This window comes from Electrophorus electricus, chromosome 13, assembly GCF_041902795.1.
Source record: "Electrophorus electricus isolate QZ-2024a chromosome 13, ASM4190279v1, whole genome shotgun sequence".
Taxonomy (NCBI): domain Eukaryota; kingdom Metazoa; phylum Chordata; class Actinopteri; order Gymnotiformes; family Gymnotidae; genus Electrophorus; species Electrophorus electricus.
This window is the reverse complement of record NC_137509.1, coordinates 12267160-12295122: the sequence shown is the minus strand read 5'-3', so window position 1 is coordinate 12295122 and position 27963 is coordinate 12267160. Positions and strand designations below refer to the sequence as shown.

At 46.4% G+C, this 27963-nt stretch overlaps 1 protein-coding gene across 1 annotated transcript; it reads left to right on the top strand.

The window, feature by feature from the left end:
* The first annotated feature begins 61 nt into the window (after positions 1–61).
* On the top strand, positions 62–27963 carry adgra3 (adhesion G protein-coupled receptor A3). Its single transcript, XM_035519822.2, has 19 exons — positions 62–1203; positions 8522–8593; positions 12078–12149; positions 15440–15511; positions 16140–16211; positions 16433–16593; positions 17362–17575; positions 20447–20611; positions 20833–21034; positions 21259–21408; positions 22061–22216; positions 22373–22573; positions 22851–23058; positions 23313–23521; positions 23830–23954; positions 24330–24453; positions 24823–24968; positions 25206–25301; positions 26146–27963. Exons 1-19 carry the CDS (start codon positions 983–985, stop codon positions 27611–27613), a joined length of 4134 nt encoding a protein of 1377 aa, XP_035375715.2. The 5' UTR covers positions 62–982; the 3' UTR covers positions 27614–27963.

Here is a 27963-nt window from a genome sequence, read left to right as displayed (position 1 = left end):
CTATTTCCGTGGGACTTTTTTTTGAAAGAGGCAGTACTCTTTGGACGGCAAACCTGCGCTGACGTCAGTAGAGGAACTGGAAGCTGGAGCCTGGAAGAGTTGCATGGGGAATATGGATGGGATACAATGTTCATGGATTTATGCAAAATTATGGACTCGATCAAACAAGGATAGTGCAGTTCTTACTACTGGTTTGCTTGTTCTTGCGCGTTGATGTAGGGGAGCGTGGCTTTAATCGTCCGATACCTGTGGCTGTCGAGGAAACATAATAACTGAAAGAGGGAAAAACTATTCGACGCGTTGTTTTCTAAGAACGTTATTGTTTTCGTGCGGATATGCGTTTAAGTCGTGTTTTCAAGAAGCTAGAAGATGCTGGCACTTGAGTATTATTTGACCGCCGTGGGTGTTGGGAGTCGTTGGCGTGCGGGTAATTAGAAGATCGCAGGGGAAAAGTTCTTGATCGAAGTGCGATCGGATTTCCCGAAGTTTTGCGTTTTTTAAAAAAGCAAATAGCAGCATTTGGTTCACCATCGAGGGCGAGAAAGAAAATAACGTATGCCCGAGTCAAAGTTTACGCTTTTCACTGCAATAGCTTGCTTCGTTGAGCACAATAATCGCGAACTTTTAAAGCGATTAGACCGACGTGATTAGTCGGAATCGCTGAGCGAATCGCTTGGAAAACAAAGGGCACCGACGCTTCTCGGTGTAGAGTAACGTGGAGCGCACAAAGCTATGCTATATCGAAACGTACAGGCGTTATTATTCTGGGCACGCTACTTTCAACATGACCTAAGGAACCCAGCCTACTGTTTTGACTTTTTTCTCTTTTGTGGCCGTGGCTGAGCGTCTCTCGCAGAGATAGCGGCTGTTTTAATGGAACAAACCCAGTAAGGGTGGAGGAGGGGTTTCTTTCATGTTTTACACGTTACACTAAATACTCCCCATCCCCTTCGTGTTTATATCGACAAAAGACGAGCCAGACATGTCGGCCGGGGGTTCCCTTGTCCTTTTATTGGCTTTTGTGCTGCTGCGAGTCGTGAGCTGTGCGGTATCGTCTGACTGTAAATCGTATGACGAGCGCTCCAGAAATGCGGGGAAAAGCTCTCCCTCGGTGGCTACGCCGGACAGGAAGGTCGTCTGCAGCAACATGGAGCTCCATCAGGTCCTCCCTGCGCAGTCCTTTCCGAACAGGACAGTCACACTGTAAGTAAAAGCACCGAAGCTGCGCTGTGACCGTGTCCGCTGCTCTTCTTCTTGTCTCTGCTCGTGTGGACATAACCAGCTACTCCTTTCGGTGTCTAGTGGTTTAGTATCTTAAAAATGACCGGTCCCCGTGCTTGCTTGAAGACCCGTCATGTCCATTTTCGGGGCAAAATCGAGTTGTTTACTACCTCTAATCCAGCGTAGCTATTGCCCCCCTGCAATGGAGAACATTGCATTCACTAATTTATAGTAGGATGAGCACAAACTCACTTTCTGGGCAACACAACAGTTTAGCCCTAGAGGATTTCTTTTCTGTGCTCCTGAGTCCAAACCTAAACTCTGAGTCAATAAATCTTTTGTTCCTTTTTGAGAAGTGTGAGTAATATAAAATGGGATTATATGTTTTGTTGCTACATGAATTACATATGAATGAACTGGAAATCCAATGGATTATGTGCACTGCTGGATACTGCAGTGTTTATCAAGTGTGGGCTGTTTTTTCTTCATATTGTAACAAGTGCCTTTCCAGCATAGTTCCTTTCACTTAAGTGATCTAATTCTTGAACACGCACAAGCTGTGAACGCAAGCAAACTTGTTAGTTTGTTTCTGTAAGCAGCATGTTTTTGAAGCAAAAAAACAACTTTGATTACTTTCTTACAGTTGGTCTCATCTGGTGTAAAATATGTACATGCCAGAAGTAACAAGCAGAGCCATGCTTGGTGGGGTAGGATAATTCTGAGGGTCCATGACTGACAAGACCCTAACCCGGGCTCTATCAGTTTAGTTAGCATATACTCTTAGTTTCACATGATACAGGAATAATGCTTGCTGTCACATTAAACAGCAAGTGTATGTAGATAATTTAAGGATTATCAATTTCCAGATGACAGTGTTGTCTGATTCAGAATAGCTCTTCCATTATGGAGTAAAAGCATTTCTAAAGCATTACTTTGGGCAAAGGAAATGCTTCGTATTCTGAAAGGTCATTTTATTTTAAACTTTACAGAGCTTTGTTAAATAAACAAAACAGTCAATAGGAAAAGGTTTATCATGTTTCTATTTGCAGGGTCTAAAATTCTAATGGAAAAATGTGGGGATTTTCATGTTTTCTGAATTTTAGAAGGTTGTACTATAGTGTTGTTTTTGCTTTTTGCAACCAACCTAATTCCACTTCATTGTAAAATGGAATCAGATAAGCAAGTGCAACTGGCACATTTAACTGGAAACAGGACAAAATCTGAGTGTCACATTCATGCCTTTTGTGGTACACTCATATTTAAAAGATTAAGATGCTAATTTATTTCTAATTTTTTAATACCTGTCTACTGTACAAAAGCTGCGAGTCATTGTTTTAGAAATTTTGGAATTTGCCACCTATAATGTGCATGTTGTCCTGACCTTTTGAAATATGAAAGATGGAACTCGTTGAATAAGGGGAGTAATTAACCTTCAGCAAGCGTCAAGTCTGTGGTCTCTCTATGGGATGTTTGTGCATTCCAGTGGGAGGCTAAAATCTGAACTCACATTTAACTTGCTTAGTCCCACTGGCTTCATGAGCATGAATCGTGGAATTCAGACCAAACAAATCTGTCCATGCGGTAGTTCTGTGTACTGCGTAATTCAAATTGGAAGTGGAATCAAATTTTTGGTGTTTGTTTAGAATTTGCTAATCTTTCTTTTGTTTTAGCAGGCCTTTGTGCTTTCATTTGTGCATAAAGAAAAAAAGAAATGGAAAAAGTTAGTCAGTTGTGATGGTCTTTTGATATAAAATACTATATAGCCTAAATGTCTCAAATAGATCTTGTTCTTGCTGACAGTGTGTAGTGACCTTAGAGAAAGGTGTACTCCTGTACTACTAACGTGTCCGTGTAGTTAACTAGGGGAGACGATGACTGCTAGGGCCTCGTCTGACCCCAACAATCACGTACCTCCTGGGGCCTGTACTGGGACCTCCAGTTCCACACACACACACACACACACACACACGCACACACACACACAAAATCATCCAGGCTGTTTGGTTTATTTCATTGTCCTCGGCAGTTAACTGGGCAGAGCAGTTAGGTTGAGAGTTTTTTTTCTCAATGCCGCACACCTTTCAGGGGTCTCTCACAATTGTAGAAAACATCATTGTTTGTTTGTTTTTTCACATCACATGTGATTTTTAAAAATATATATTTTTATGGTGTGGAGGGGTGTGTTGGCAATGGTCGGTTTACACCTTAAACTTGAAAGGGAAATCTCACCCCCTAAGTTCTGTGAAATACCTTTGGAAGGGAGAATGTTTAATATCAGGGCAGTGTTTCATGCTGGTGTTCTGCTCTTTTGTGGAAGTGTTGTTCTTGGGGGTTTTTCCCCAACGTGAGATTTCAACCCTAGATAAAATTACAGGCAGTATTTCTCAGCTTGTTCCCCTTCAAAGACACTCTTCTTTTGGACTTGGGCTCTGACCATAATGAAGCAGCAATCTTTCACCACTGCTGTGTCATTCTGAGCGGCGGTGACACTGCACTGACGGTTAACAGACAGGCAGACACTACAGCATATCACTTGTGGGGTTTTTTTCTGTCTTTTAGAATCTGTACCATGTCTGTGTCTCGGACACGCACACATACGTTCATACGTTTTTTTTTTGTATGCCTTGCTGATTGTGTGTACACACAGCTGTGAGTCTTGGGTGTCTTTTTGAAGGCCGTGGTGAGTGTGTATGTTCACACACACGCACCCCCACGCAGGCCCACAATCACCCTCTACATGCACCTGGCTGCTTCTCTCTCCTTAACACACACCTGCTGCCCATAGCAAACCACTGTACCATGACGGATTTCCACCCAGTGTAGGAAAATCCTGGTTTGACAGTCCAGCAGTCCTGTTAAATGTTGTTTCACAGCAAGATGGGATCATCTGGGATGATGTGAACGATGGACAGTTCCAAGCCAGCCCGAGTCTGTCACGCAGCCAATCCTCCCTCTAGCTACACCCAAAATGTCCCGTTTTTGTCATGTGTAAACAAAAAAAAAGGAACATTTGACATGCTTCTTATTTTGACAAAATTGTATATATCTTTTTTTTTTTTTATCCCACACTTTCTACCTCGTAAAGAGACTTCACTATTTTGGACAGATGTGTCACACTAAAATGTGTTGCATCAGATGGTAGAGTACTTGACTCCTTTGCTTAACTTGTTTAGCTGCTGCCTCATGAAGAGGTGAACTGGGATCATTTGAAGTGTTTGTGTAAGCGGTGCCCAGGCTAAGAGGATTGGTTCCGGCATGCAGCTGTTTGCCTTTACTCAGACACTATTAGGAGTCTAGTTGAATTGTTGATTTTCTTTCTTTATTCTGACTGTTTCTTTTCATTTTTCAAATTCATTTTCCACTGGTCCGAGAGATCAGAGGTGTTGTGGGATGATTTCTTCTGTAAATGGGGGGTAGGTTGGTGTTACCTCAGGTCTTTAGGCTTTCCAAAAGGATGTAAAATGACTTGAACGTTTTGCTTATAGAGAATATTACTTTACCATGTGAGCTATGATGTGACCGCCATTTGCTAGTCATACCGTGACCTACTGTAAGTGAAGGGGAAACCTCTTTTCTTAGTGTCTTTTAGTGTTACACTACCCGTTCAGTTGTGAATGAACAAATATTTGTGATATTTGCTTCTATTTTCTTGATTAAGAGCTGAACAAGAATCTTGATTCTACCTCAGGAAAAACCTTTGAATAGGTTTTAGGTCTACAGGACACCAGGCTCTTCAGTATGCCAGATTTCACAGGAAAACAATGCTATCAAATTCCAGTGCATGGATTTGATTTTTGGGTATAATTTTTCAATACCACCAAACAGACAAATGATGTTGCCCAAAGCTCTGTGTATATTTTTGCAATGGAACTGGAAGTGGTGGTATGTGTTACAGCACTGATTTCGTTTCTTTGTGACAAGCACTTTGTTGGTAAAGTCTCTGATTACAGTGCCTCGCAATTTTGCTCTCCACTGGGGGGGTGCCATTTAGCAGTAGTTATACGTGTGTGTGTGTCTGTGTGTGTGTGTCTGTGTGTGTCTGTGTGTGTGTGTGTGTGTGTGTGTGTGTGTGTGTGTGTGTGTGTGTGTGTGTGTGTGTGTGTGTCTGTGTGGATCTGACATGCTTACTGGCTGTTCTTGAGGGTACTTGGTAAGCCTACTTATATCGGCCCATTGACTAAGCTTGTGGCAGAAACCTGGCCCTCCTTCTGCCTCTTGGCTTCATTCACTTCTTTTTGACAGGTATTTTAAGCATTAAATGAGTCTAACCAAAAGCCTATTGTGTGTCATTAGGAAGCTTTCTACATGCTAATAGCACAGGGTTATCAGTCTCTGTCTCATCAATCCTGTGACTTCTTTAGAACTGAGACCGTGTAATCATTAGCCGGTTGTTTTAGGGGGCAAAAAAGGAGCTACGTAAATGGACATGGGTTGTTTTTTTGTTTTGTTTTTTTTCTCCCTCTGCAAAGCTGGAGTGTAGTGAACAAGTCACTGCTGTATGATCTTTATCGTCTTCTGGCCCCATGCCAAAACACGGAGTTCTGATTTCTCGTGCAGTCTATCCCATTTCAAGAGGCTTTTCATACGGTCAGACCTTAATAGCTGATGGACTGTGTTTGGCTTTGAGATGTTCAAGATGTTGTTTCTGACATCTGCTGCACTAGGCTAGGGACTTCTTAAGGGATCATCCACAGAGTTGTGTTAAAGGGGCATCCTCTAATTTTAAACACAGGGTCACCTTAGGGTTATATTCTATCACCAGTATTCTTTCTGTCTACAAAAATGAGATGAAACAGCAGAAGGTTTGTTTTTACCTATTTAAATATGCAGTTGACATTGCCTTAGTTGGCCTGTTCTTATAAGAATGATGACGCTTCAGATTATTTTGGTCATGTTTCAGAATTGGTACACTTGTGTAAATTCCATGTTGATCAACATTGGAAAAAACAACAAAGGATTTTAAATCAATTGTTTAAGTACTTATGAATATACTTTGATCACCAGTTGAATGGTACATTTAATGTTCAACGTGTATGCATGAACATTAGTCAGAGGTCGCCTTTGATTTGGAAATTTAAAGGGGTTGTGGATAGAAATGATATTTTGTTAAGTATGCATTCACTGGATTCTGTGTAATATTTCTGAAATGTGTGGACATCTGTTATCAGCAAATGGAAATGATTTGGCCTGGGTTATTAAAATGTCATTGAAAATTGTAGGCAGTCTGCAGAAGTCAGTCGTTGAGCTCTAGAACAGTCATACTGAGTAATGGCGAGAGAAAGCTAGGATAATTATTAGGGTCCCAAAGCATCTTGTTCATCCCGAGTTAGAGCTGCTCCTCACTGAGTAGCGATACTGAGTGTCCCTGACAAAGATCTATGATGTGTATTTTTCCTTAATGTAATCAAACTTGGCAACAAATTAAATTAATTTACATGCTTTTGAAGGCTATGCATGTCTGTGATGTGCTGCATATTGTGTATGCTGTTTGTTTTTCATACCTGTATTAATGAAACAAATGACTTGGCTGGACAGTAACATGCTATTCTCTTCTAGTCCTATTGTCTTCCATTTACTGGCCATTCATGCAGCATGACTTGACTTGTTTGTGTTCCTTGAGCTGTCCTGGTTGTAGGGAGACCCTCGGGCTCTCGGATTGTTTTTGAATGTCAAGATAACAAGTAGAATGCCGGGGGAGAGTCCTGTCTCCTCGCTTGTAGGGCCCACAGGTCCCAGGGCTCGTTTACATGCCAATTGTCCGAACTTTATTTGTCCTAGGAAAAGGTGGGGGGGTACAGGATTGGACTTCGCTGGAGTCAACAAATTATCCAGACATTTGAGCATCTGTTTACAGAAAAATATAGGAAAGCTCCACCAATATCTGAAACCAAGCCTGTATTGGCCTAAGGAATTGGAAGGCATCACCTCCCAGATGAATGTGTGAGAAGTTGGTGATTTCCAAGGTCTGGTGGAGGACCTCCACAGCTCTCTTAGCCATGTTTTGTCTTCTGCCGCTTGTTCTCTAGGGGAGACGGCCATGCGTAGAACGTTACAGACAGAACTGCCTTTTAGTTGGCCTCCCCAATGCTGATTTACAAGACATTTGTGCATATTTACGCAGTTTTTTCTGAATTATGCTCCCTCTCCTGGGAATTGGCCTGTAAACCAAATTATAGCTGTTTTACTATGAATACTATTTGCAGATAGATGTAACATGCATCCAGATTTACTGCAGACTTGACCTTTTGAGTTTGAAAATACATTTTAAATTCATTGTTCATTAGACTCCCTTGTTGATTACAATTTAAATTCATTGCTCATTAGACAGCCTTGTTTATTACAGTCAGCGTCCATCTTGATTTAACTACTAAGACTGTTCATTAGATTTTATTTTCTCGTTTTTATTCCACCCGTGTTTTATTGCTTACCTCATCCAATATTTAATTCCAGGCTTTTGATGCCAGCTGACCAATAAGCTATGCATTCAGGGCTGCTAATTTTCAGTGCAATCTGTACCCTGGCTAGGATAACCTGGCTTTGCGGCCCATGTTGGGTCAGTGTCTTCCACCAAATCGCGCCAAGAGGTGATGTGATGGTTTGCCATGCACCAGCATTCTGCACATATGGTGTTCGACATGGGGGGGCTGGAGTGTGATTGGGCGAGCACAGGAACCGTTAGCGGCTCTCGCGGGGCCCCGGGCAGAAATATCCATGCCGGCGGAGCAAAGCTGGCCTGCTCGGCAATAAAGCAAGCCTCCAGCAATCGGTAACTACAGCCGCGTGGCCCTGTGAGCGAAGAGCGAGCGTGCAAACTGCATCCTGCCCGGCCATCAGTGAACGGCCTGGCGAGTTTTCCTTTAGCGTGCAGCATCGCTTGCTTAATGTTTGTGTGCAAGCGTTTCCTCCAGAAAATGCTACTTATACATATTCTGGAACGTTTCTCCTGTGACATTTCATCAGATGAACACTTGGTACAGCTGCTTCTCAGCCCCGTGATCCGTGATAGTGGAAGGGAACTGTTGGCATATCCGGCTTACTTATTACACCATCAGATTGGCACGTCTGTACCAGCTGGCACAGGAAAGCGTTAGCCATAATACGGGAAGTAGCGGCCTTATTCAGCTTGTGCTTCACATATTGAATCTGCAGAATCTTCTGCTTGAAGTCTGATGTTTTAGAAAGAGAGTTTGAGAGTTTTCTTTGCTTCAAAACTTTAAAGGCTGAACTATATATATTACTGTTGCATTTCATTTGCATATGATTATGGCTGTTCTAAAAATGCTTTGTTTTGCTTTTGCAGGATTTTAAGCAACAATAAAATCCAGGAACTTCTGAACGGCTCCTTCGCTGGTTTGTCCACGCTCGAGAGACTGTAAGTTCAAGTTACCCTGTATTTCTTGTTATTTGGTGTTCGCTTGTTCTTTTAATGCGCCTTCATTGTTTGGAACCTGTGAAGATATACCACCTTGGCCTGACAAAGTGCGCATCTCATTTAGGAGGGGAAAAAAAACCTACCAGCAACATACAGGTTCATGCAGACCCCGTGAGCATAGACCTAGCGTGAAGGCTGCCAAGAGTAGAGCGAACTATATTAGTCTGTCAGCTGCCAGCACAAGTGCATCAGCGTATTTGAGGAAACTTAAAGTGCCTGTTGAGAGTGGGGGGTTGGTAGAAGGGAAAGTTAATTTTAGTGGCTGTCTGCAGAGAGTGCCATTGTCAGGCCTCAGTCATATCTATGGATACAGTCGGGAACATTGTTGGTCCTAAATGGTTTGCACTGGTTTAGCGATTATTTCCTGCATAGTAACATTTGAATAGTGGGATTGGGATGCTGGGTTTGCTCCAGATCCGTTTGCAAAGTTTCATCTCGTGGGCCAGTGTTGCTGGAGTTAAACGTATTTGCTACATCGTCTTTCCAGAAAATACAGGGAAACATTTGGGTCCTACAGTGTGTCATGGAGTGATTTACTGCCTGAAAATGGCTTCATGCAGATAAAATAACCAGCCCATTAATGGCCTTCGTGCTTCTATAAGGGCTAAAATAACATGATGCAGTCAGACTGGAATTCGAAGGGTATATTTTCCATGTCATTACTGCTATTCCTGCATAAGAAGAAGGTGGGGGGAAAAAAGACAGAAGGCATTTCTGAGGTGTTTCTTGATAACTTGGCAATGATTAGATGCCACTGGCAACCCTGTTCCTTATACAGTACCTTTGACACCAATATGCCCTGGGTTTTCAATGTATTCTGGGTAATCTCACCGTTAACAAAGGCATTAATGCTTGCCCTCTAGGTGTTATTAAGACACAAAATAATTAGAATTGACCCAGTTGGGAATCTGGAAAAAGGACTCTGCTGGATTCTGACTTTTGATGGGATGTCAGGAAGAAACTGTATTCAGAGCAGGGCGGGCTTCACTTTTTGGGAGGTTGTCCTTTCTTGGTTCCCAAAGCAGTCTGAGCACGGCACGGGCCATCTTGACAGGAGCACATCCTGAGCTGCACGGCTTCCATCCTGACAGCCTGGCCCTCCGTATTAAAACACACATTTCCTTGTTTAAACTCTCCACTGTCTTGAGACACTAAAATTCAAGAGAGCTGATGTCTCTCCGATCCCATCAAGGATGTAAACAGCTTTGATCCATCTACGGCTGGAAAGCGGGAGGAATCTGGGCGTGAAAGTCTGCTGCCGCTGAAGCTATGACCCCGTCCCCCCCAATCTCTCTCTCTCTCTCTCTCTCTCTCTCTCTCTCTCTCTCTCTCTCTCTCTCTCTCTCTCTCTCTCTCTCTCTCCCCCCACCCCCTGTCCCTTCCTATACCAGCTCCGTCGCCCTAACGGCACGTGACAACACTCTACTTTTGTTATGCTAACGAAAGGAGCAGAGGCCAGAGGTGTCGGTGGACAGATTCCCCCCCGAGCACTGGGCCTCCGGATGCCTTTGTGAGTGTCGGACTTTTCTTGGTACGGAATAAAGGCTCGGCGTGGTCTGCGGCTCACACCGCAGCCCCCCTGCGTGCTGGAGCAGCAGCTGTTCGCTGCTGGGTGATTGACAGGCAGGAAGGGAGAGCTGACGGAAAAAGAAAAAAAACCCACTATCCACCTTTTGCCTCCAGCTTTCCAGCCATGAAATTGCAGCGCCACCATGGCCGCCGCTCTTTTCTGTTCAATAGGAATGCGCCGAAAGAATTCCTTGTTATTGCTGTCTGAATGGGCACAAAGTTACTGCTTCACTGGGATGGTCTGTATGACTTGGCCCCTCATCTTGAAGCTCATTTGTTTTTAAATATTTACTCATTTTAATGTATATGATAATGACTTGATGAAATGTGTTAGTGCAGTCAGTCCCCAGCATTCTGTGCCGAGTAAGATGGCACTACCATTCCAAATGGACCGTTAACGCCAACTCATCCACAGTGTCTCCCATTTTGGAGGAGAAAGAAGTGTCTGAATTATTTGTTACAGTGCAGCAGAACCTTTCTGCTTGTTGACACTTGCTCGCGATGGAAGCTAGAATTCAGTTCCTGGAGTGGCTGAGGCCAAGAGCTTGATTTTGCTGTCCATGGGTTAAGATGATCTTCTTTTGTCTTTCTACTCCAGAAAGCCACCGAACTTCCCTCAGTGGTGCAGAACAGTCGGTTAAACTTGGATTAAGACTTCCTCAGACCAACAATAACTGACTACCCATTTAAAAGATTCGTGAGGGATCTAGTATATACCTGGCTGTTAGAGGTTGAATGTTTGGACCGTTGTGATGCAATGAGAGCTAAACTAAACTGACTAAAACTGATCCAGTTATGTATTTAATCTGGTGAGAAGTGCCAGGACAGTTTCGGCACTGTAGATGAATTCTTCACTCTTATTCTTGCTGTTGGAGTTTAAGCCCTGTGCAGTTTTCAAACAGTGGCTGCGTGGGTAGGGTGCCTGTCGGTGTACAGGGCATTGTGTGCTCCTGAAGCTCCCTGACTGCCACAGTCGCATGCTCTGCTGCGGAGCTCGGTTTCTCCTGCTTGAGAATACCTTCACGTGGAAAATTAACACCGGTTAAGATGGCCACCATCTGTACAGCCGAGTTCAGTGATGTGCTCCTTTGTACGTATGCCGATCATTTCATGTCATTTCCGATCGCAAAGCTAACCGGTGTATTTGCATTCCCGCTCGTTTATTTGAAGCAGAAGCGTAAAAGCTTTAAAAACGAGAGCCTGCGTATTCCGTTGAACTCCTCTTTCCACGATGTACTCGCCTCTCCCCCTCATCCTGATGAAAGGCCTTCAGCTGTCTGAAAATTACAGCGTCCCCCCGCCGCCCTCCCCAGAACATCAAAACCCATTCCTGTCAGCAGGGCCTGTCTCGTCTCTGCGCTCCTCTCCCACAAACCACAGTGACGAGACCTCAAAAGGGCCCTCGGCCTTTGAGGTATGGAGAAGCCGGGTAGTGCTGAGGGGTTGGGGCAGGGAGGTGCTGCTAGCGGACTAGCAGAGGTCGGATGTGTGGTGTACCTTTTCTTCAACGGCCTGACCTAGGAGGTCACTACACTTGGTGTTCTCCTCCCTGTGCTCTCAGTAGGGTCATTAAAGCCCCGGTATGGGGGTGGCAGCCAGTTTGTCCAAAATGCTAAAAAGGTGCATATGAATTCATTCTTGCATTATTCCATATTGATTTTGGCAGTGATTATAACATGTTGACAAATGATGCCTGATCATCTGTCAGTATTTTGGTTGGGTTTTTTTTGGGTTTATATACTGTTATTAGATTAGATTATGTTTGTTAATGTCATTGAAGTCATTTAAGAACTCGTGTATGATCTGGAGTGAGCTGTAAAACTTCCTGCTTCTTATCTGCCGTTTTCCTTTGTAGGGATATAAAGAACAACTTCATCACCCGCATTGAGCCAGGAGCCTTTCTGAGCCTCACTGCTCTTAAAAGACTGTAAGTACATTTCAAATCAAATCCCTCTCTCTCCATGGGTGTCGTTTACACCAGACTTGAAGATTTGTTCACTCCAGTCTTGAAGTGATTCATTGCATTTTACCAACTGAATGCATTTGTACAGCTGAAAGTCTGCTTATGTGAAGCCAAGGAAATTGAAAATAGTCTGTCTTTGTTCCTGCATTATTAATGCACACATGACAAGGGTGAAGTGTGTGTGTGTGTGTGTGTGTGTGTGTGTGTGCACACATGTATGTGTATGTGCATGTGCACATACTGCAGAAAAGTATCTGTCAACTGTGAATACCTTGTCATTAATTCTAGTAGTTTTGCTCAGGATGAATACCATACCTAATGCATATCCTTGCTGTTTTCCGCAAATGTTTACATCTAAAGAGACTGTGCGTGTATAGGTGGAAAAGTTTGTATGTGTATGCATGTGTGCGTATCTGTTTGTTTTGGCATTCCTTTATGTATATTTCTTAAAGCTCTTATTTTCTGAGCGGCTGGTATTGGAGATTGGAGTGTTTTGGGTTTTTTTCAAAGTTTTATTTGTCGCGTACATAGTCATATATGGTATAACTCGCAGTGAAATGGTTTTGTGACTGCTCTGTACGAGCTGAGGGGATACAGTGCATATAGTGTGTGTGTGTATGTATATATATGTGTGTGTATGTATATATATGTGTGTGTATGTGTATATATATGTGTGTGTATGTATGTATGTATACATACATACATACATACATACATATATATATATATATATATATATATATATATATATAATATGCAATTTACAGTTTACAATTTACAGTTACTGCAGTCCTTCATGATGTTATTGACATTGTGTCTGAGTGTATGGCAGTGACCCCATGCCCCTCCAACTTTTTGGCGTGGGGGACGAGTTAAACAAGAAGAGTGGGTTTGTCTGAATCGAGCATATGTGCGGTGAGACGTGAATATATACACACATGCAGAGAGCTTGTGTGCATAGCGGCCCTGTTAGAATGTCACATTTCTTGCCAGTATAAACTATTCCTTGGCTGCCTGAATCGAGAGGTATGCAGCTCCTCTGTGAGAGTATGGCTGTCATCCTAACGTTCTTAAAAAAAAAAAAAAAGGCCAGAGTGGTTTCCCCCTTTTATACCCCACACTGCTGCATAGTTTTAAGGTACCAGTGAGAAGAACTGCTATGCTTTTGGGGTTTAAATGTTGGAAAGATGATGTCCCGAATCCTCAGAACGATAAGACAGTTTGGGTTAAACCCCCTTGTAACTGTAAACAACAATGAAAAGACTTGTGTTTGACGCATACCCCGTGCTGTAGTTTGATTTTGGAAAGGGGAGACACAGGTGATTGACATACGGAGTACACTAGGGGGGAAATTTGCTCAGTCGCATGGTCCGTCAACAAAAGGACCCCTGTGTGCTGGCTCAGCTCAGGCCAGTCTTTAATTTCTCCCGGCTGTTTCTGCTTTGCCCCAAATCGCCTAATTGCGTTTGCCCCGTTACGTTTCGAAGTGAGACATGGCCTCGTCTGCTGCTCCCAATTTTTCTGTCTTCACGTGGGGGTTGGAGCTAGAGAAGGTGCGCTGGGGGTGACAGAAAGGGAGTTTAAAGGAGCACTGTGGAGGTGAGAGATGGCAGGATTAGAGAGATGAGGGAGAGGAGGAATGGAGTGAGATGAATTGATAATGGAAGGAATGAGGGGGAGACGGTGGAGTTTATGAGGAGGGGAGGATGAGGGTAGGATACATAACAGTTTAGATTGAAAAAGGATAGAGTGACGAAGGGTCAAGGGGTTACAGGTGCAGCTATAGCAGTTTCCTGTCAAAGGAGGCCTTACTTTCCATGAGGTGCTAAATTCCTTTGGTTTTTCGCTCCTTTGGAGTGAAATGTCTTCGTTTTCAGCGATACAAAATGATTGGTCTTCTTGATCACAAATGGCCTATAACTGTAATATAGCCCTCCCCCAAAGTAAGCCATTCAGTTAGCAGGGCGACATGCATCAGGTTCTGCACCTCCTGGGTCTAAAGTTAAAATTGCTGATCCCAAGTCAGCTATAAAGGTCTTTCTTAGTTAAACTGAGGTCTCCAGTCTCAAGAGTGGAATATCTTTGCTGTGAATTGTGAATTCCCCCACAGGAAATGGTAACTAGAGTCAACAGGCAGGACTTCAACTGAGCAAGAACCTTAAAACATGTGGTTCTGGCTGTTTCCTAGAGTTAATCACTGTCTGCAGAGCATAGGGAATCCATTCTAACGTGTCATGTTGGCTAGAGGAGTGAAACACCGAGCTCCATCCCATGTGCAGTCGCCACTGCTGGGTGAAGGGGCAGTCCAACTCGAACCTGGCCGATGTAACGCCATCCACCCTCTTCCCCTCAGAGCTGAATTCTCAGTCGCTCGAATAATCCAGAGAATCTAGATAAGAACGTTGAAACTAGCCTGGAATCCTGCAGCAGCAGCTCCTCAGCTGGTGCCAGTGTTGTAAAGCAGCACGTCTCCATGACGACGGGCTGAAAGGTCCGCGTCTGCTCCCAAACACCCTACCATTTTACAGGATGCAGGACTGATGGCAGCTCTCTGTGGTTCCCTGAGGGCCGTGTCCTGAAGCGTTTGCCCATGCAGGATCTTGTGCTATTTCTGCTCCTCTGGAATTGGGTGCATCTTTCGCATATCCGAACGCATGAGGGAGGAGTCAGGATTTATGCTTTACGTCCAGCCGCGAGAACCATCAGCTGCATGAGTCCTTTAGTTCTTTTCAGGGGAATGATTAGTAAAAAGGTTTAAATACCTTTTGCTTTAAAAGACAAATGTAGAACACGCCATGATATTTTGATAGTTACAGTTCTAGGATCTTCCACCAGGATCTTTCTTCTACCATGAAGAAGCCCAAGGCAAAATTAGACTTTCCTAATTAGAAGTTCCTTTGATATGACTGCTGCCTGCAATGTCAAAAAGCGATGGAGCGATAACGGAGGCCGAGAATTATACGAACACACATCGCCAAGAGTTAAGGCTGACGATTGGATTTATGTTGGGGTTTTAATAAGACAAAGATCTTAAAGTCTAAGAATGCACTTGGTGAAAAACACAGGAGCACTGTCAACCTACCATGGCCTCACCCAGTGGCTTTCCTCTGTAAGATTCTGTAAGCATCTAGGCTACTCGGTGCAGGGTTTGATGCTATAAGTTATGCAGAATAGGAAATTTATTATGTGAAATTTTATGTAACATTTCTTCCACCTAAATGTGCCTTTTTTTTGCCCCGCCCCTCCCCCCTTAGAGACCTGTCCAATAACCGCATCGGCTGCCTCAATGTGGATATATTCAAAGGCCTCACAAATCTGGTCAAACTGTAAGTAGAGCTGCCTGTTGTGATATTTGTTTGTTTGCTTGTTGTTTTGTGTTGGTATGTTTTGAGATTAATTTTAAGATATCAGTTTTGGCTTTAGTGGCAAAGACACTAAAATGTGCATCATGTGATCTAAGATTAACATGTTAGCCTTTGCCTCCCTTGGGTGTAGACATGCATGTATTAGTGTGTCACACCCACCCCCCAGTTTGGGGGTAAAATGACCCCTGCTATCTTAATTAAGTCTCTCAAACGACATTAGAATTAAGCTGTTGAGGAACTGGGGGGGGGGGGGTATTGATTAGATCCCCGGGTCCACAACAAAGTGTATGCAGAGACCACGGTGATGCACCGGCTCTGAGAATTGTGAAATCAATCAGGTTGAGTGTCCCTTGAACAATCTAAATGAAAGATTAAAGTCCATCCTCTTGAGCGCTGACTCATCAAATTGGCCTTGGCCAGGACTGACAGTGTGGGCAGCAAACTTTGCGTTAGATGACCTCAGTTAGTTCTCCGCGAACTGGGTCACAATATATGACCAATCTAATATAGAGGCCACTTAGCATTGCAGAATTTCACCCGTGCTCGTCCTGAGCCGTGTTGTGGCAGTCAAGCTGTGCTTTTGTTTCAGAAACCTTTCGGGGAACATGTTTTCGTCACTGGCCCAAGGGACATTTGACAGCCTCGTCTCCCTTAAGACACTGTGAGTAAATTGACAAATGTGGAAGAAATTATTTTATTTTATTTTTTTGTATCGGTCCACCAAATCGGGTGTATTTCAATCCCAGGACTGAAGGCTTTGTCTGCAAGCCCTGACGTACCACAAATGTAACGCAAGCACTGCAGAGGGAGAAATAAAAGGTGCACCATGTCGTGCTTTGTTGCCTGCTATGCCTGTCGACTTGTTTTCCTTCTGTGTCTCAGGGAGTTCCAGAGCCCTTTTCTCCTGTGTGACTGTAACCTGCAGTGGCTGGTGCGCTGGACCAAAGAGCGGAGCGTGGCGGTGAAGGACACCCGCTGCTCGTACCCGCGCTCTCTCCAGGGCCAGCTCCTGACCGCCCTCAAGCCGGACATGCTCACCTGTGGTACGCGCGCGTTCACGCACCCTGGCGCACGCGCTGCAGTGCTCGCATGTGACTGATGTCTTTTCCTAACTGTATGCGTTCACACACATTTGAGAGTGGCAGTATGTGGGTCATGAAAGAATGTTGCATATGTGCTGTAGAAGTAAGAGAAGCCATTAAATGTAGATCATGGGTAGTTTTTTTTTTTTTTTTTTTGGTTTTATTACAGTGTTCCAGGGTGTTGTATGCAAATGAAGCACTCCTATTCTTAACCTATGTCCAGGGCCTAGTGCAGACTGCTCAGCTAGATGGCAGATAAGCTTGGCACACAACAAACCCCCCCCCCCCCCCCCTTCTTTGCAGAGGTTGTGCAATATAAAGATTGATAAGAGCGTGACTCAATGGCACAATGAAGAGACTGTCTGGCTGCTTTCCCAGACACAGATTAAGTCCAGGTCTAGTCCCCTTGGTGAAAAATCGCCCTTCCTGACAGGCCTTAATACGTCTGTGGAAACTGCTTCGCGATGACGTTTTGATGTTGACCGTTAACCATTATTGGTGAAAGATGGTTAAAATGTTAGGGATTTAAAATGGCAGTTTAAAGTTTAAAGCTGTTGGTAACGTATATAGAGACCCACTCAATGGCCCTGGAAGGGACCAAGCGATAAAGATAAATAGAAGTGTAAGTAAGTGCCACGCCGTCTCCTTCCGTGAGATCTCTTGGCTTGCCTCTCTCTCTCTCTCTCTCTCTCTCTCTCTCATATTCTCACTCTCCCTCTCTCTGTTCAGATGCACCCCTGGAGTTGCCCTCATTTCAAATGACCCCATCTCAGCATCAGATAGTGTTCCAAGGTGACAGCCTGCCCTTCCAGTGCATGGCCTCCTTTGTGGATGAGGACATGCAAGTGCTTTGGTACCAGGACGGCAAGATGGTGGAGCCGGATGCCACGCAGGGCATCTACATCGAGAAGAGCATGGTGCAGAACTGCTCGCTCATTGCCAGGTAAATGCAGGCGGGCTCGGAGCTGAGGATGCAAGGAGGAAGTTTTGAGTGGTACCTTTTTTTTGTTTTGTTTTTAAGTTATTGTTATTGATGAGTAAATCATAGTTGAAAATGATACAAAGTCACTGATACAAATGGCCATCACCAAGTTTTTACCCCATACAAAACATAAAAACAAACCCGTCCCCACCAAGGAGGGATTAACAAAAAAGGAGGGTGAGGAATTTTTTTAAATGCACTAGGAAGAGTGCCAACTTCAACCCTGGCAGGATGGTAGTTTTGGAAGTGTCTTAAAATGATCAGTGAAAGGCTGTTGGCACCAATTAAACAAAGCCCTGCACTCTCTAAAACTAACTTAATCTTCTCCAGACATGGAGAAAACACCACGTCTGTCAGCTAAAGGGAGCAGGCTGGAGGAGTGGTAGACTTCCAGCTGATGAGTGTTCTCCACCACGCCAAAAGAATCGTCAGGATCTAAACATAGTAGAATCAGCAGAAAGGCCAAAAGGGGACAAACATTTTTAAGAGTTTTGTTAAAAAATCTCTCCAGCTTCTTATATGATCAAAACACGAGAGAGAGAACTGCTGGATCAGTGTCGCAGTGAGGACTGCTCGAGCTAACGTCTGGATACATCTTAGCCAGCCTGGCCTTATACGTATAAGCTCTGAGTAGCTATCCGAGCTGCATTAAGTTCAAATGTGCACACAAGGAGGAAGAATTAAATCTTTCCACAACGTCTGCTGCTCGCCAATCCTAATCCAACTCCGCCTTGACTGCACCTTCCGTTTGGGCCTTGTCCACACTAACATGGGTAAATTGGAAAACGCTGTTTTTTTGTGTTTTGGCTAAACTGGTGTTTCGAGGCTGTTTTCCAGAGGTTTCCGCAATAAAACACAAAAACGATGGACAAAATGAATGTGTGACCTTTTGACGCCTATGTCATAGCATTCCTATGTCACACTCCTTTGTTTACCTGCTGCAGTTGCGTGCAGCCCAGCAGCCGACATATAGAAAAAATTGTGAGGGAGGAAGAAAAAGGATAAATGGCTTTTTTGTCTGGACAGACAATGTCGAGCAGCTACACATGAAACTAAAATGCCTACTGCAGTAAACAGTGTGACAAAAGGTTCTGCCATTTTGTAACTGTGGAAGTCACATGACGACATCGCATAAAAGATACATTTTCCCTGATCCACATTATAACGCTAAAGCTGCGTTTTCAGAATTAACGACTTTGGAGAGCATATTGGGATGCATTTTTAGTGTTGGAAAGTGCAATTTTAGTGTGGTTGAATAGGCAGAACGCAAAAACATGTTTTCGGATTCACCTCTGTGGACTAGGCCGTAGGCCTAGTATATTAATTTCAGAAAGAGATAAAATGATCTTGTGAAGCACAGAAATGACCCCTTATAAAAAACAAAGGTACATTTTTAGGCTGCTGTGGAAATGAAGCAAAGGCAGTTTGTGTGCAATTTGGAACTTGAAAATGGCAAAACAAATGAGTTCTGGAAAGTTGGAATTTTAAGCATACTATCAGAACGCTGCAACAGGTGTCATTATAAGTCCTTAAAAGAGCTAATACTCAATTTGTCCCAGTTTAAAAACGTGGGATCAAAACTTGAAGGTGTGAATAGGTTATTCATGTATAGGACTAGGGCTAGAAGTTGCAGGAAAAAAAGAAAAAAAGTTTGGTGGAACTGAGCCCAGATGTTTAAGGTAGATGGAACTAAAGGATTAGAAGAGAAGGAAGAGGGGGAGGAGGAGGCGGAAATTCCAGAGCTCCAGGCGATGAAGAATGACGAGAGAGTGATCCGAATGCACACCACCTTTCAGGAAAATGAAACCAAAAAGCAGTTTGTCTACTGGCTACAGAAGAACAATTAAGAAAATTGGGCCCTTTCCCCACTGTAAATAAACTCATCGATAACTTTGTTTTATGAAGAAAGAAAAATGATTTAGGTAAGAACAGTGGAAGGCTATTAAATATCCAGGTGTTTGCTTTTATTTTTATATATATATATATATATATAATTATTTTTATTTTTTTTCCCTTTTCAACCCCGTCTGCATGAGAGAGCGTGAGACTCCCCTGCTGAAAGTCCCTGTTCAGTTTGGTGATTAAAGGAGTAAAATTGCCATCCTGGATAGAAAATGTTGACATGTAACACTAACACCCAAGTGTTGAAAACCGTCTGGGTGGTACCTTTTGAAGATCTCCAGCTGGGATCATCGAATGGCATCCTCCAGCCTCAACTCGTCCCCGGCTCAGGACTATGAAGCTGTGGCGTTATAATATCATACTTCTGGTTTCTTGTTTTTTTTTTGTTTTTTTTCTTCCAAAAATAATGGTTATGCTCCGCAACAAAGTGATGAAATATGGTGATATTCGTTGCTGGTTGCTTGGTTACTTGCAGTGTACATTTTGTACATTATTTATATTTCGTTGGATCGTATCGCTTCCCTTGCAAACCGCCGGCTGCGTTGCGGGTGTGCCCCTAAAATTTGACCGCGTTTCACTGCCTAGTAAAAGTGAACACAGTGCTAAACTACCTCTAAGCCCTGAGGACCACCACTCAACACTGCTTTGAAAATAAGACCTATTCAGTACATTTAAAGTAACAGGCCTCCAGTGAATATCGGTACCTGTTTTTCGCTATTGATCATTGTAATTATCACAATGTACATGTGATGTTAAAGAATAGATGGGTGAGCAGGTTCAGGTAATATTACAGAATAACGGGTCTGTCCCTTCTCTTTTGTAACCAGTATGTGTAGCGAGCCCTGCTGTGGCTCAGGAGGCCGGGAGATGACCTCATTCCCTTGCCCGTTTCTTGTCATTTGAGTATTCCTTTGTCTCCTCCCCGTGCAGCGCCCTGACCATCTCCAACATCCAGCCGGGCTTCACCGGCGACTGGGAGTGCCGCGTGCGCACCAGCCGGGGCAACAACACCCGCACGGTCCACATCGTGGTCCTGGAGAGCACGGCCAAATACTGCACCCCCGAACGGGTCTCCAACAACAAGGGAGAGTACAAGTGAGTGCAACAGACCTGTGTGCTTCCCTCTGCAATGAATAGGGTTAGGGTTGGGTTTAAAACGCGTGTTCCTGACGTAAAACTCTGGTTCCGGCATTTCAGCCATTTGCTGCCCTCTAGTGGTCAGAGGAGCTGTGTGCGTAGCAGAGTTTGCGCTAAAGCCACTGTCTGTCCAGGTCTCTACACAGCGGTTCGGTCATGACTTTGTCCGGTGCCTGCAGGTGGCCCCGCACGCTGGCAGGAATCACGGCGTACCTGCCCTGTGCTCGGCAAGTGACCGGCGCAGGGATCTACTCGGGTGGCTCGGCGGAAGACCGCCGCGCCCGCAGGCGCTGCAACCGCAGCGGGCGCTGGGCCGAGGAGGACTACACCCGCTGCGAGTACATGAAGGACACCACCCGCGTGCTCCACATCATCAACCAGGTGCAAGGCCGCATGTACACACACGCACAGGCTCATGGGTCATGGTTCTCCCAGTAACCTCACACGCCCTTTTGGGAGCCTCTTGGGGGTGGGGGGGTAAACGCTGTGAAATAACGCAACCCGATGCCAGCAATGTCACAACATTATTCCGAGACCACTTTTTCTTAAAAAAGCAGTATTGATTTGTGTTGAATTGCTCGGGCTTCTGTTCCTCGCGGGAGCAGATGGCACTGAACCTGACCAACGCCGTGCACACGGCACAGCAGCTCCTGGTATACACCGTGGAAGCCCCCAAGTTCTCCGACAAGGTGGACGTCATCTTCGTGGCCGAGATGATTGAGAAGATCGGGACGTTCGCCGAGAAGTATAAAGAGGTGAGGTAGCCAACGATGCGCGTGCTGGCAAGCATACGAGAAAGCACTTCGGTGTGTCACTGTGATGGTTTTAAGGTTTGGGCCTGTCCAATCTAATGGTTACTTGGTTTAACTCTTATATTATCTTCAGGCCTGTGGTTAAGTAACTTCGAATAATTCATTTCCAAAATTTCTTGAAGACTTTTAAGACAATGTTTGTGCTTCACCGGACCAGACTATCCTGAAGTCTGAAACTTTGGCTGCTCCATACTTACTTTACCATGTCCAAGGCTATCATTAAGCCCCTGGATGCTAAACCCGACCGTGTAGACCGAGCTTAGCTCAATAAGGGGATTTTTTCTAGACAGTGCCACTCTAACCCTTATTGTGAAAGCCCCCCCCATTGGTTCGCAATGCGTAGTGTATTCTAATGCTGATCTTATAAAGTAATGATGCACGTGTCTCCACGACTGTATGAGTTGTGCTGAACCCGAACCCCCACACCCTCCCCAACAATCCGTCCTTTCGTCCTTTGAGTTCTAGGATCCCCGTTTCTCTTGTGGGTATAGTTTCCCGAGATCTACACGTCTCTGCGCAATAAACACCTGTACATGCTTTACCGGCATGCTGCACGGTTCTCACTGGTGCGGGGGGGTGGGGCCTCGTGTCTCAGCTAGGGGACGTGATGGTGGACATCTCCAGTAACCTGATGCTGACAGACGAGCGTGTGCTGTGGATGGCACAGAAGGAGGCGCGCGCCTGCTCACGCATCGTGGACAGCCTGCAGAGGATCGCAGCTCCACGCCTGGCCACCGGCTCTTACTACACAGTAAGTACCGCGCAGCACTCCCGCTTACAGTTGTCACCAGGGAAATCAGTAAAAAGGGGACAGATTGATTAGGTGCTGCCCACTGTTTGGTTTAGCTTCACGTATTCTGATTCTCTGTCTGTTTTTGGTTGGTGGCATTGTTTACTGCCTTAACAGAACTCTCACAACATTGCACTGGAGGCACACGTGATCAAGGCCAGCAGCTTTAATGGCATGACCTGCACATTGTACCAGAAGGTGGCGCCAGAGCGCCCCATGATTCCCCACCTGGGCCCTCTAAACCCTGACGTTAACCTGGGCCGCCAGCTCAGCTTTAAATGCAACGTCACCAGCAATCTCTCTGCACTGGCGTTAAAGGTCTGCAGCTTTTATTTATTTTGCACACGGTTGGTGTTTTTCTGGAGCAGTTTTTTTTTTTTCTTCCTGTAGAGTATATGCTACGAATTTTATGGTGAAGTCGCTGTACAGCCAAGAAGATATATGTAGTCTGATTAAGTGGCCTGATTTAAATCATTTGAAATCATCAGAGGACATTTGAAATCCTCCGAGGTTCATTGGTAATCTAATGTGCAAGTGTCTTTCATGTTTCACTACTGCACACTCGTTGATGGAACGCCCCCCCGCCTGCGTGCAGAACACGATAGTAGAGGCGTCCGTGCAGTTCCCTGCAGCCCTCTTTCCCTCGCTGGCCGAGCCTGGCACGGCCGACGACACCGCCTACAAGCTCCAGCTCCTGGCCTTCCGCAACGGCAAGCTCTTTCCTCCGACGGGCAACTCCAGCGTGCTGGCCGAAGGCAGCAAGCGCAGAAGCGTGGTCACTCCCGTCATCCTCGCCAAGATCGGTAAGGTCCGATCACTCGGGACACGGGTGCCGCCCCCCAGTAACGTCGCCCTGGCAACACGGAGGGTACTGCATGCGCTGCTGCGGTTCATGCCTGCCCCTCGTCACAGAATGTGTCTGATCATTTTCAACGTGTCCGCCCGCCTGAGTGTTTGGATATCGAAGCCGTTATTATCGAAGCATTGGGCGGTGAGTTTCAGTGGCGAGGTTAATGAAATGGGAGTGGGAGCTGAGTTTGTTTCTGTGTCCGTTCAGAGGGCGTCCCGCCGAAGCCCCTGCTCAGCTCAATCAACGTGACCTTGCGTAGGTTCCTTCAGGGCTCCAACCCCGTGGCAGGTCGTTGGGACGTCACCGCCCTCGACGGCCAGGGCGGCTGGCAGTCAGACGGCTGCGTCGTCCTTCACCACGACGACAACTTCACCACGCTGTCCTGCGACTCGCTCAGCAACTATGCCCTGTTGATGGTAAGGTAGGGGGCAAAGAATCCTCAAAGTTCTCTCTCAAAAATGTCGAGTTCTCACCAGACTATCAATGTCATCCAGTTCAAGACTGTTCGGTGGTCCGTGTCTGCTTTGGTCTGTTATTTCTGTTGTGTCTTTGACCCTTGAGGGGGACACACATTACAAAGTCATTGCATGCCTTGGCAATGATTGGGCCACGTGTCTTTTGCTTTGGGGCAAACATATAATGTTTCTGACCAAAGTTTGCAAAGCCCTCAGAATTGCATGAAATGTTTAATAAAGATTTTTGCATCGTGTTTCTTCTTTGACAGGATCTGAGCAGGACGGAGATGATCGAGTACAACTTTAAGCCTCTCCATGCAATCATCTATGCCACAGCCATCGTACTCATGCTCTGTCTGCTGGCTGTCATCGTCAGCTACGTCTACCACCACCGGTACGAACCAAGGAGTTGTGGCCCTCCATCAAAGGCCAAACATAAGGGTCCAGTCAGAGCGCTGCTCCTAGAGCCCCCTGCTCTGAACAGTATGATCCGCTCAGTATGAGCCGCTGTCCGGACTCACGACACCAGATGATCGAATCTTATTCAGTCGTATGCAGTGCATTCCAGGACTGGAATTAATTCTAACACCTTCGACTTACACTCGGGTAACTGAGTGAGATTCCTAATGCTCCATTCCAGCATGCCTCCATCCTCTTCAAACCGGTACCGGCATCCGGAACCGTCACAGTAAGGTTTTTGTCGGCGGGGCGCACTGGGTTCGGCTGGCACATCGCATCACTTTGGTGCCTTGTTTCCGTGTGTCCACAGGTCCGTGCGCATCAGCAAGAAGTGCTGGCACATGTTGGTGAACCTGTGTCTGCACGTCCTCCTCACATGTGCTGCCTATGCCGGGGGCATCAACCAGACACGCTACACCAGTGTTTGCCAAGCGGTAGGACCTCCCACCTTCCCACTCCTTTCAACCTGACCATCTACTGCTCGGAGCGTTTAATAATGGCAACATGAAATATTTAAGGTTTTTTGCTTGGTTTTTTTTCTGTTGATGCCCGTAGAGGCAAAGAGGGTTGAATGTAGCTGTAGTTTGGAATCTTTAAATCGGGGGTGTCTAGCTGCAGGCCTGCAGAGCCACAGTACTGCACTGTGTCCTGATTTGACTCCTGAGGTCAACAAACAGCCTCTTTTTCAAGAGAAACAGACCAGGCAGTAACCCTGCTATAGTCACACCGACTGCTTCACTTATAAAGGGTTAAATACTTTATGGAGATTTGTAATCGTGTGTGTGTGTGTGTGTGTCTGTCAGGTGGGCATAGTGCTGCACTACTCCACTCTGGCTACAGCCTTGTGGTCGGGAGTCACGGCACGGAACATCTACAAGCAGGTCACGCGCAAGACCAAGATCTATGAAGAGCTGGAGGAGCCTCCTCCCCCACCCAGGCCCATGCTGAGGTACAGGACTACATTTCCCATGACAGGAGAGGTGCTTGCACAGTACAGGGAATAATCATACCACTCTTTGTAGATATGTACTTGAGGATGCATGTTTTTTTCCCCCAACACAGTCTTTTATTTGGCTTTACAAATGTGGGTGTCAGCAGTCATGTCGCACATTAGCAGGCCTAGATGTAGCTAGGGCTGGATATCACGGTGGGTAATAACATGAAAACACTCTGCCTTCCTTTCCAGGTTCTACCTGATAGGTGGAGGGATCCCGATAATTGTTTGTGGCATCACCGCTGCCGCTAACGTCAAGAACTACGGCAGCCGCAGCGGAGCACCTTAGTAAGTATGGCCCGTCGGGTCAACTGCCTGGATCAGGTGACAGCTGAGGAAAACCAGCTCCATATGAGCTGCTGAATAAATGGCTCTTAACTGCCAGTGGGTGGGGGTACGGCCCGGGGTGGCGGAGTAGCACAAGAACAGTAATAAAGCACGATGGCATGCTTGAATGGAGCGCAGAGCGCAGGTGTACGTTTCGATACGCTATAGGCCACGCCTTTGTCGGCGTACGCTTTCTCACTTGTAAGAGAAGAGACGTCGGCGTGTCGGTCCCCGAGAGGTTATCGCAGAGCCCACGCTGCCATAGCTCGCTGCAGCTGTCACGGTCGTATCTCCGCACTCCCACAGGCTTAAATAACAACAGACAGTGTGTTGTTTAGGGATGGCGTGTGCTGCCCACCCGTTACCGAGCGAATAACGGAGGCGAAAAAGTAGAGGCCCTCTGAAGGTCTGCGTTCGCAGCTCCGCAACTCTATTCTTGGGGCATGCCTGGTCACAGGGCGTCTGCCACCTGTTCGCTTTTGCACAGCAGCGGAGCGATCCGGTAAGCCGCACCATCTGAGGTCCTTCTGGAGATTAATTAATCTTGTGTCGCCGAGACAACTGCCAAATGATGAATGCGGAGATGCGGTTCTGTGGACAGACTCTGGCAAAAATGAACCGCAATCTAAACGTTTGCCCATATGACCGATGGAGCTTTGATCGCACAGATCTCTGCATGCGCCTGCGTGTTTTTGTATTCTTTACGGGCTTTACGATCAGTAAATATTTAGTAGCATGTTACCTTTCCCCCTTTTTTGTGATGTAGTTAAACGAAGGCTAACGGAAGCGTGTTGTGTTTCCTTAGCTGTTGGATGGCGTGGGAGCCCAGTCTGGGCGCGTTCTACGGCCCAGTAGTTTTCATCATCTTCGTGGACTGCATGTATTTCCTCCGCGTCCTCCTGCAGCTGCACAGACATCCAGAGAGGCGCTTCGAGCTGAAGGAGCAGGCAGAGGAGCAGCAGCGGCTGTCCGCGGCGGAAACCGCCGAGGTCGGCCCGGGCCACGCCGAGTCCTCGCCCGCTGTGGGCGAGCCGCCCGTGCTGCTGTCAGCGCTGGAGAACGAACACACGTTCGCCGCCCAGCTGTCGGGCGTGGCCGGCACCCTGGCCCTCTGCACCTTGCTGTGGGTGTTTGGCGCCTTGGCTGTTTCGCAGGAGCACCCGGCTGATTTGGTGTTTGCCTGCCTGTTCGGCGCGGCTGCCCTGGCGCTGGGGGCGTTCCTGGTGGGGCACCACTGCGTAACGCGCCAAGACATGCGGCAGCACTGGACACAGGCCTGTTGCCTTGGGAGGCGGAGCTACGCCCCGCAGGTCGATGCCCTTCTCGGCCCAGGGGCCGCCGCCGCCGAAACGCCGCCGACGGGAAACGTCGAGGGGGGGAGGTGTCCTGCCAGCGGCACAGAGTCGTCCTGCACCAATAAGAGTGCGCCGAGCCTGCTCAACTCCGCCCAGGGCTGCAAGATAACTAATCTGCAAGTGGAGGCTGCGCAGTGCAAGGGTGTCCCTGCACCAGCCAATGGCGCCGTCCTATTGGATAACAGCCTGACCGAGCATTCGCTGGACACCGAGATCAAGATGCACGTATCACCAATTGAGGTCCAATACCGGCCCGTGAGCACCAACGGTCTCCCCGGCATGGGCAGTGCCAGCGTCAACGGGCACCCGGTGCGGCACCACAAGAACCGGGCGCGGGCACACCGCGCCAGCCGCCTGACCGTTTTGCGTGAGTATGCGTACGACGTGCCCACCAGCGTGGAGGGCAGTGTGCAGAGTGCCCCCCACAGGAGGCACCACCACCACGACAGCGTGCATGCCCGCAACAGCCGGCGAGCGGCATACCTGGCGTACCGCGAGCGCCAGCAAAGCCAGCTGCAGCAGGACAGCAGCGATGCAGGCACCAGCCTGCCCCGCCGGCCGCGCCTTCAAGACAGGACCGCCTGCAAGGCGTTGGGCAACAGCCTCACCGCCAGCCTTGGGAACGGCCTCGCAGGCAGCCTGGCCAACGGCCTCGGCAACGGCCAAAGCAATGGCGTTAGTAACGGAGGTGCGGCAGGGGAGGACGCCGAAACACACACTCCGAGCCCGGTCAACGGCTGCCCAAAGCAGTCCCTCACCGTCGAACTGGAAGTGCAGCCTAAGTCGTACGGCCTGAACTTGGCGTCAGACAGCGGAACTGCTAAAAGCTTAGAGAGGCCCCAGAACGGTCAACCTATCAATATGGACAGTTCTGGCATCGTTAAGACTGGTTTGTGGAAACATGAAACTACAGTGTAGCGAGTTTTCCCCCTCAAAGACTATTTCCTGTGTAACTGTGAACCTCCTTTTTTATTGCTATTTTACACAAGAGTTTGAAAAAGAATTTTATTATTGGATTGTTTTAAATAAAGGTTGGAGGAAAAGACATATGTTGGCACACCACTTGCCAGTTGTTATAGATGATCTACAAATGGTCTATTTTTGTATCATTTATTTACTGATCTTCTGTGTACATCAGTTTGTATTTGAAAAAAGCACGACCTGCATCCCATGGCAATAGATAGGATTAGTCATATGTTCTAACATGTTTTGGTATAATTAAGCACATAATTTCCAATTGCAACTGCAAAATAAAAATTGGAAAAGAA

Excerpts from the sequence above, each read along its gene's own strand:
- adgra3 (XM_035519822.2), top strand. The coding sequence starts at position 983 with ATGTCGGCCGGGGGTTCCCTTGTCCTTTTATTGGCTTTTGTGCTGCTG. Across the intron at positions 16,594-17,361 it reads GCCGGACATGCTCACCTGTG|ATGCACCCCTGGAGTTGCCC; the intron begins GTACGCGCGCGT and ends CTCTCTGTTCAG. Across the intron at positions 21,409-22,060 it reads TCGCCGAGAAGTATAAAGAG|CTAGGGGACGTGATGGTGGA; the intron begins GTGAGGTAGCCA and ends CTCGTGTCTCAG.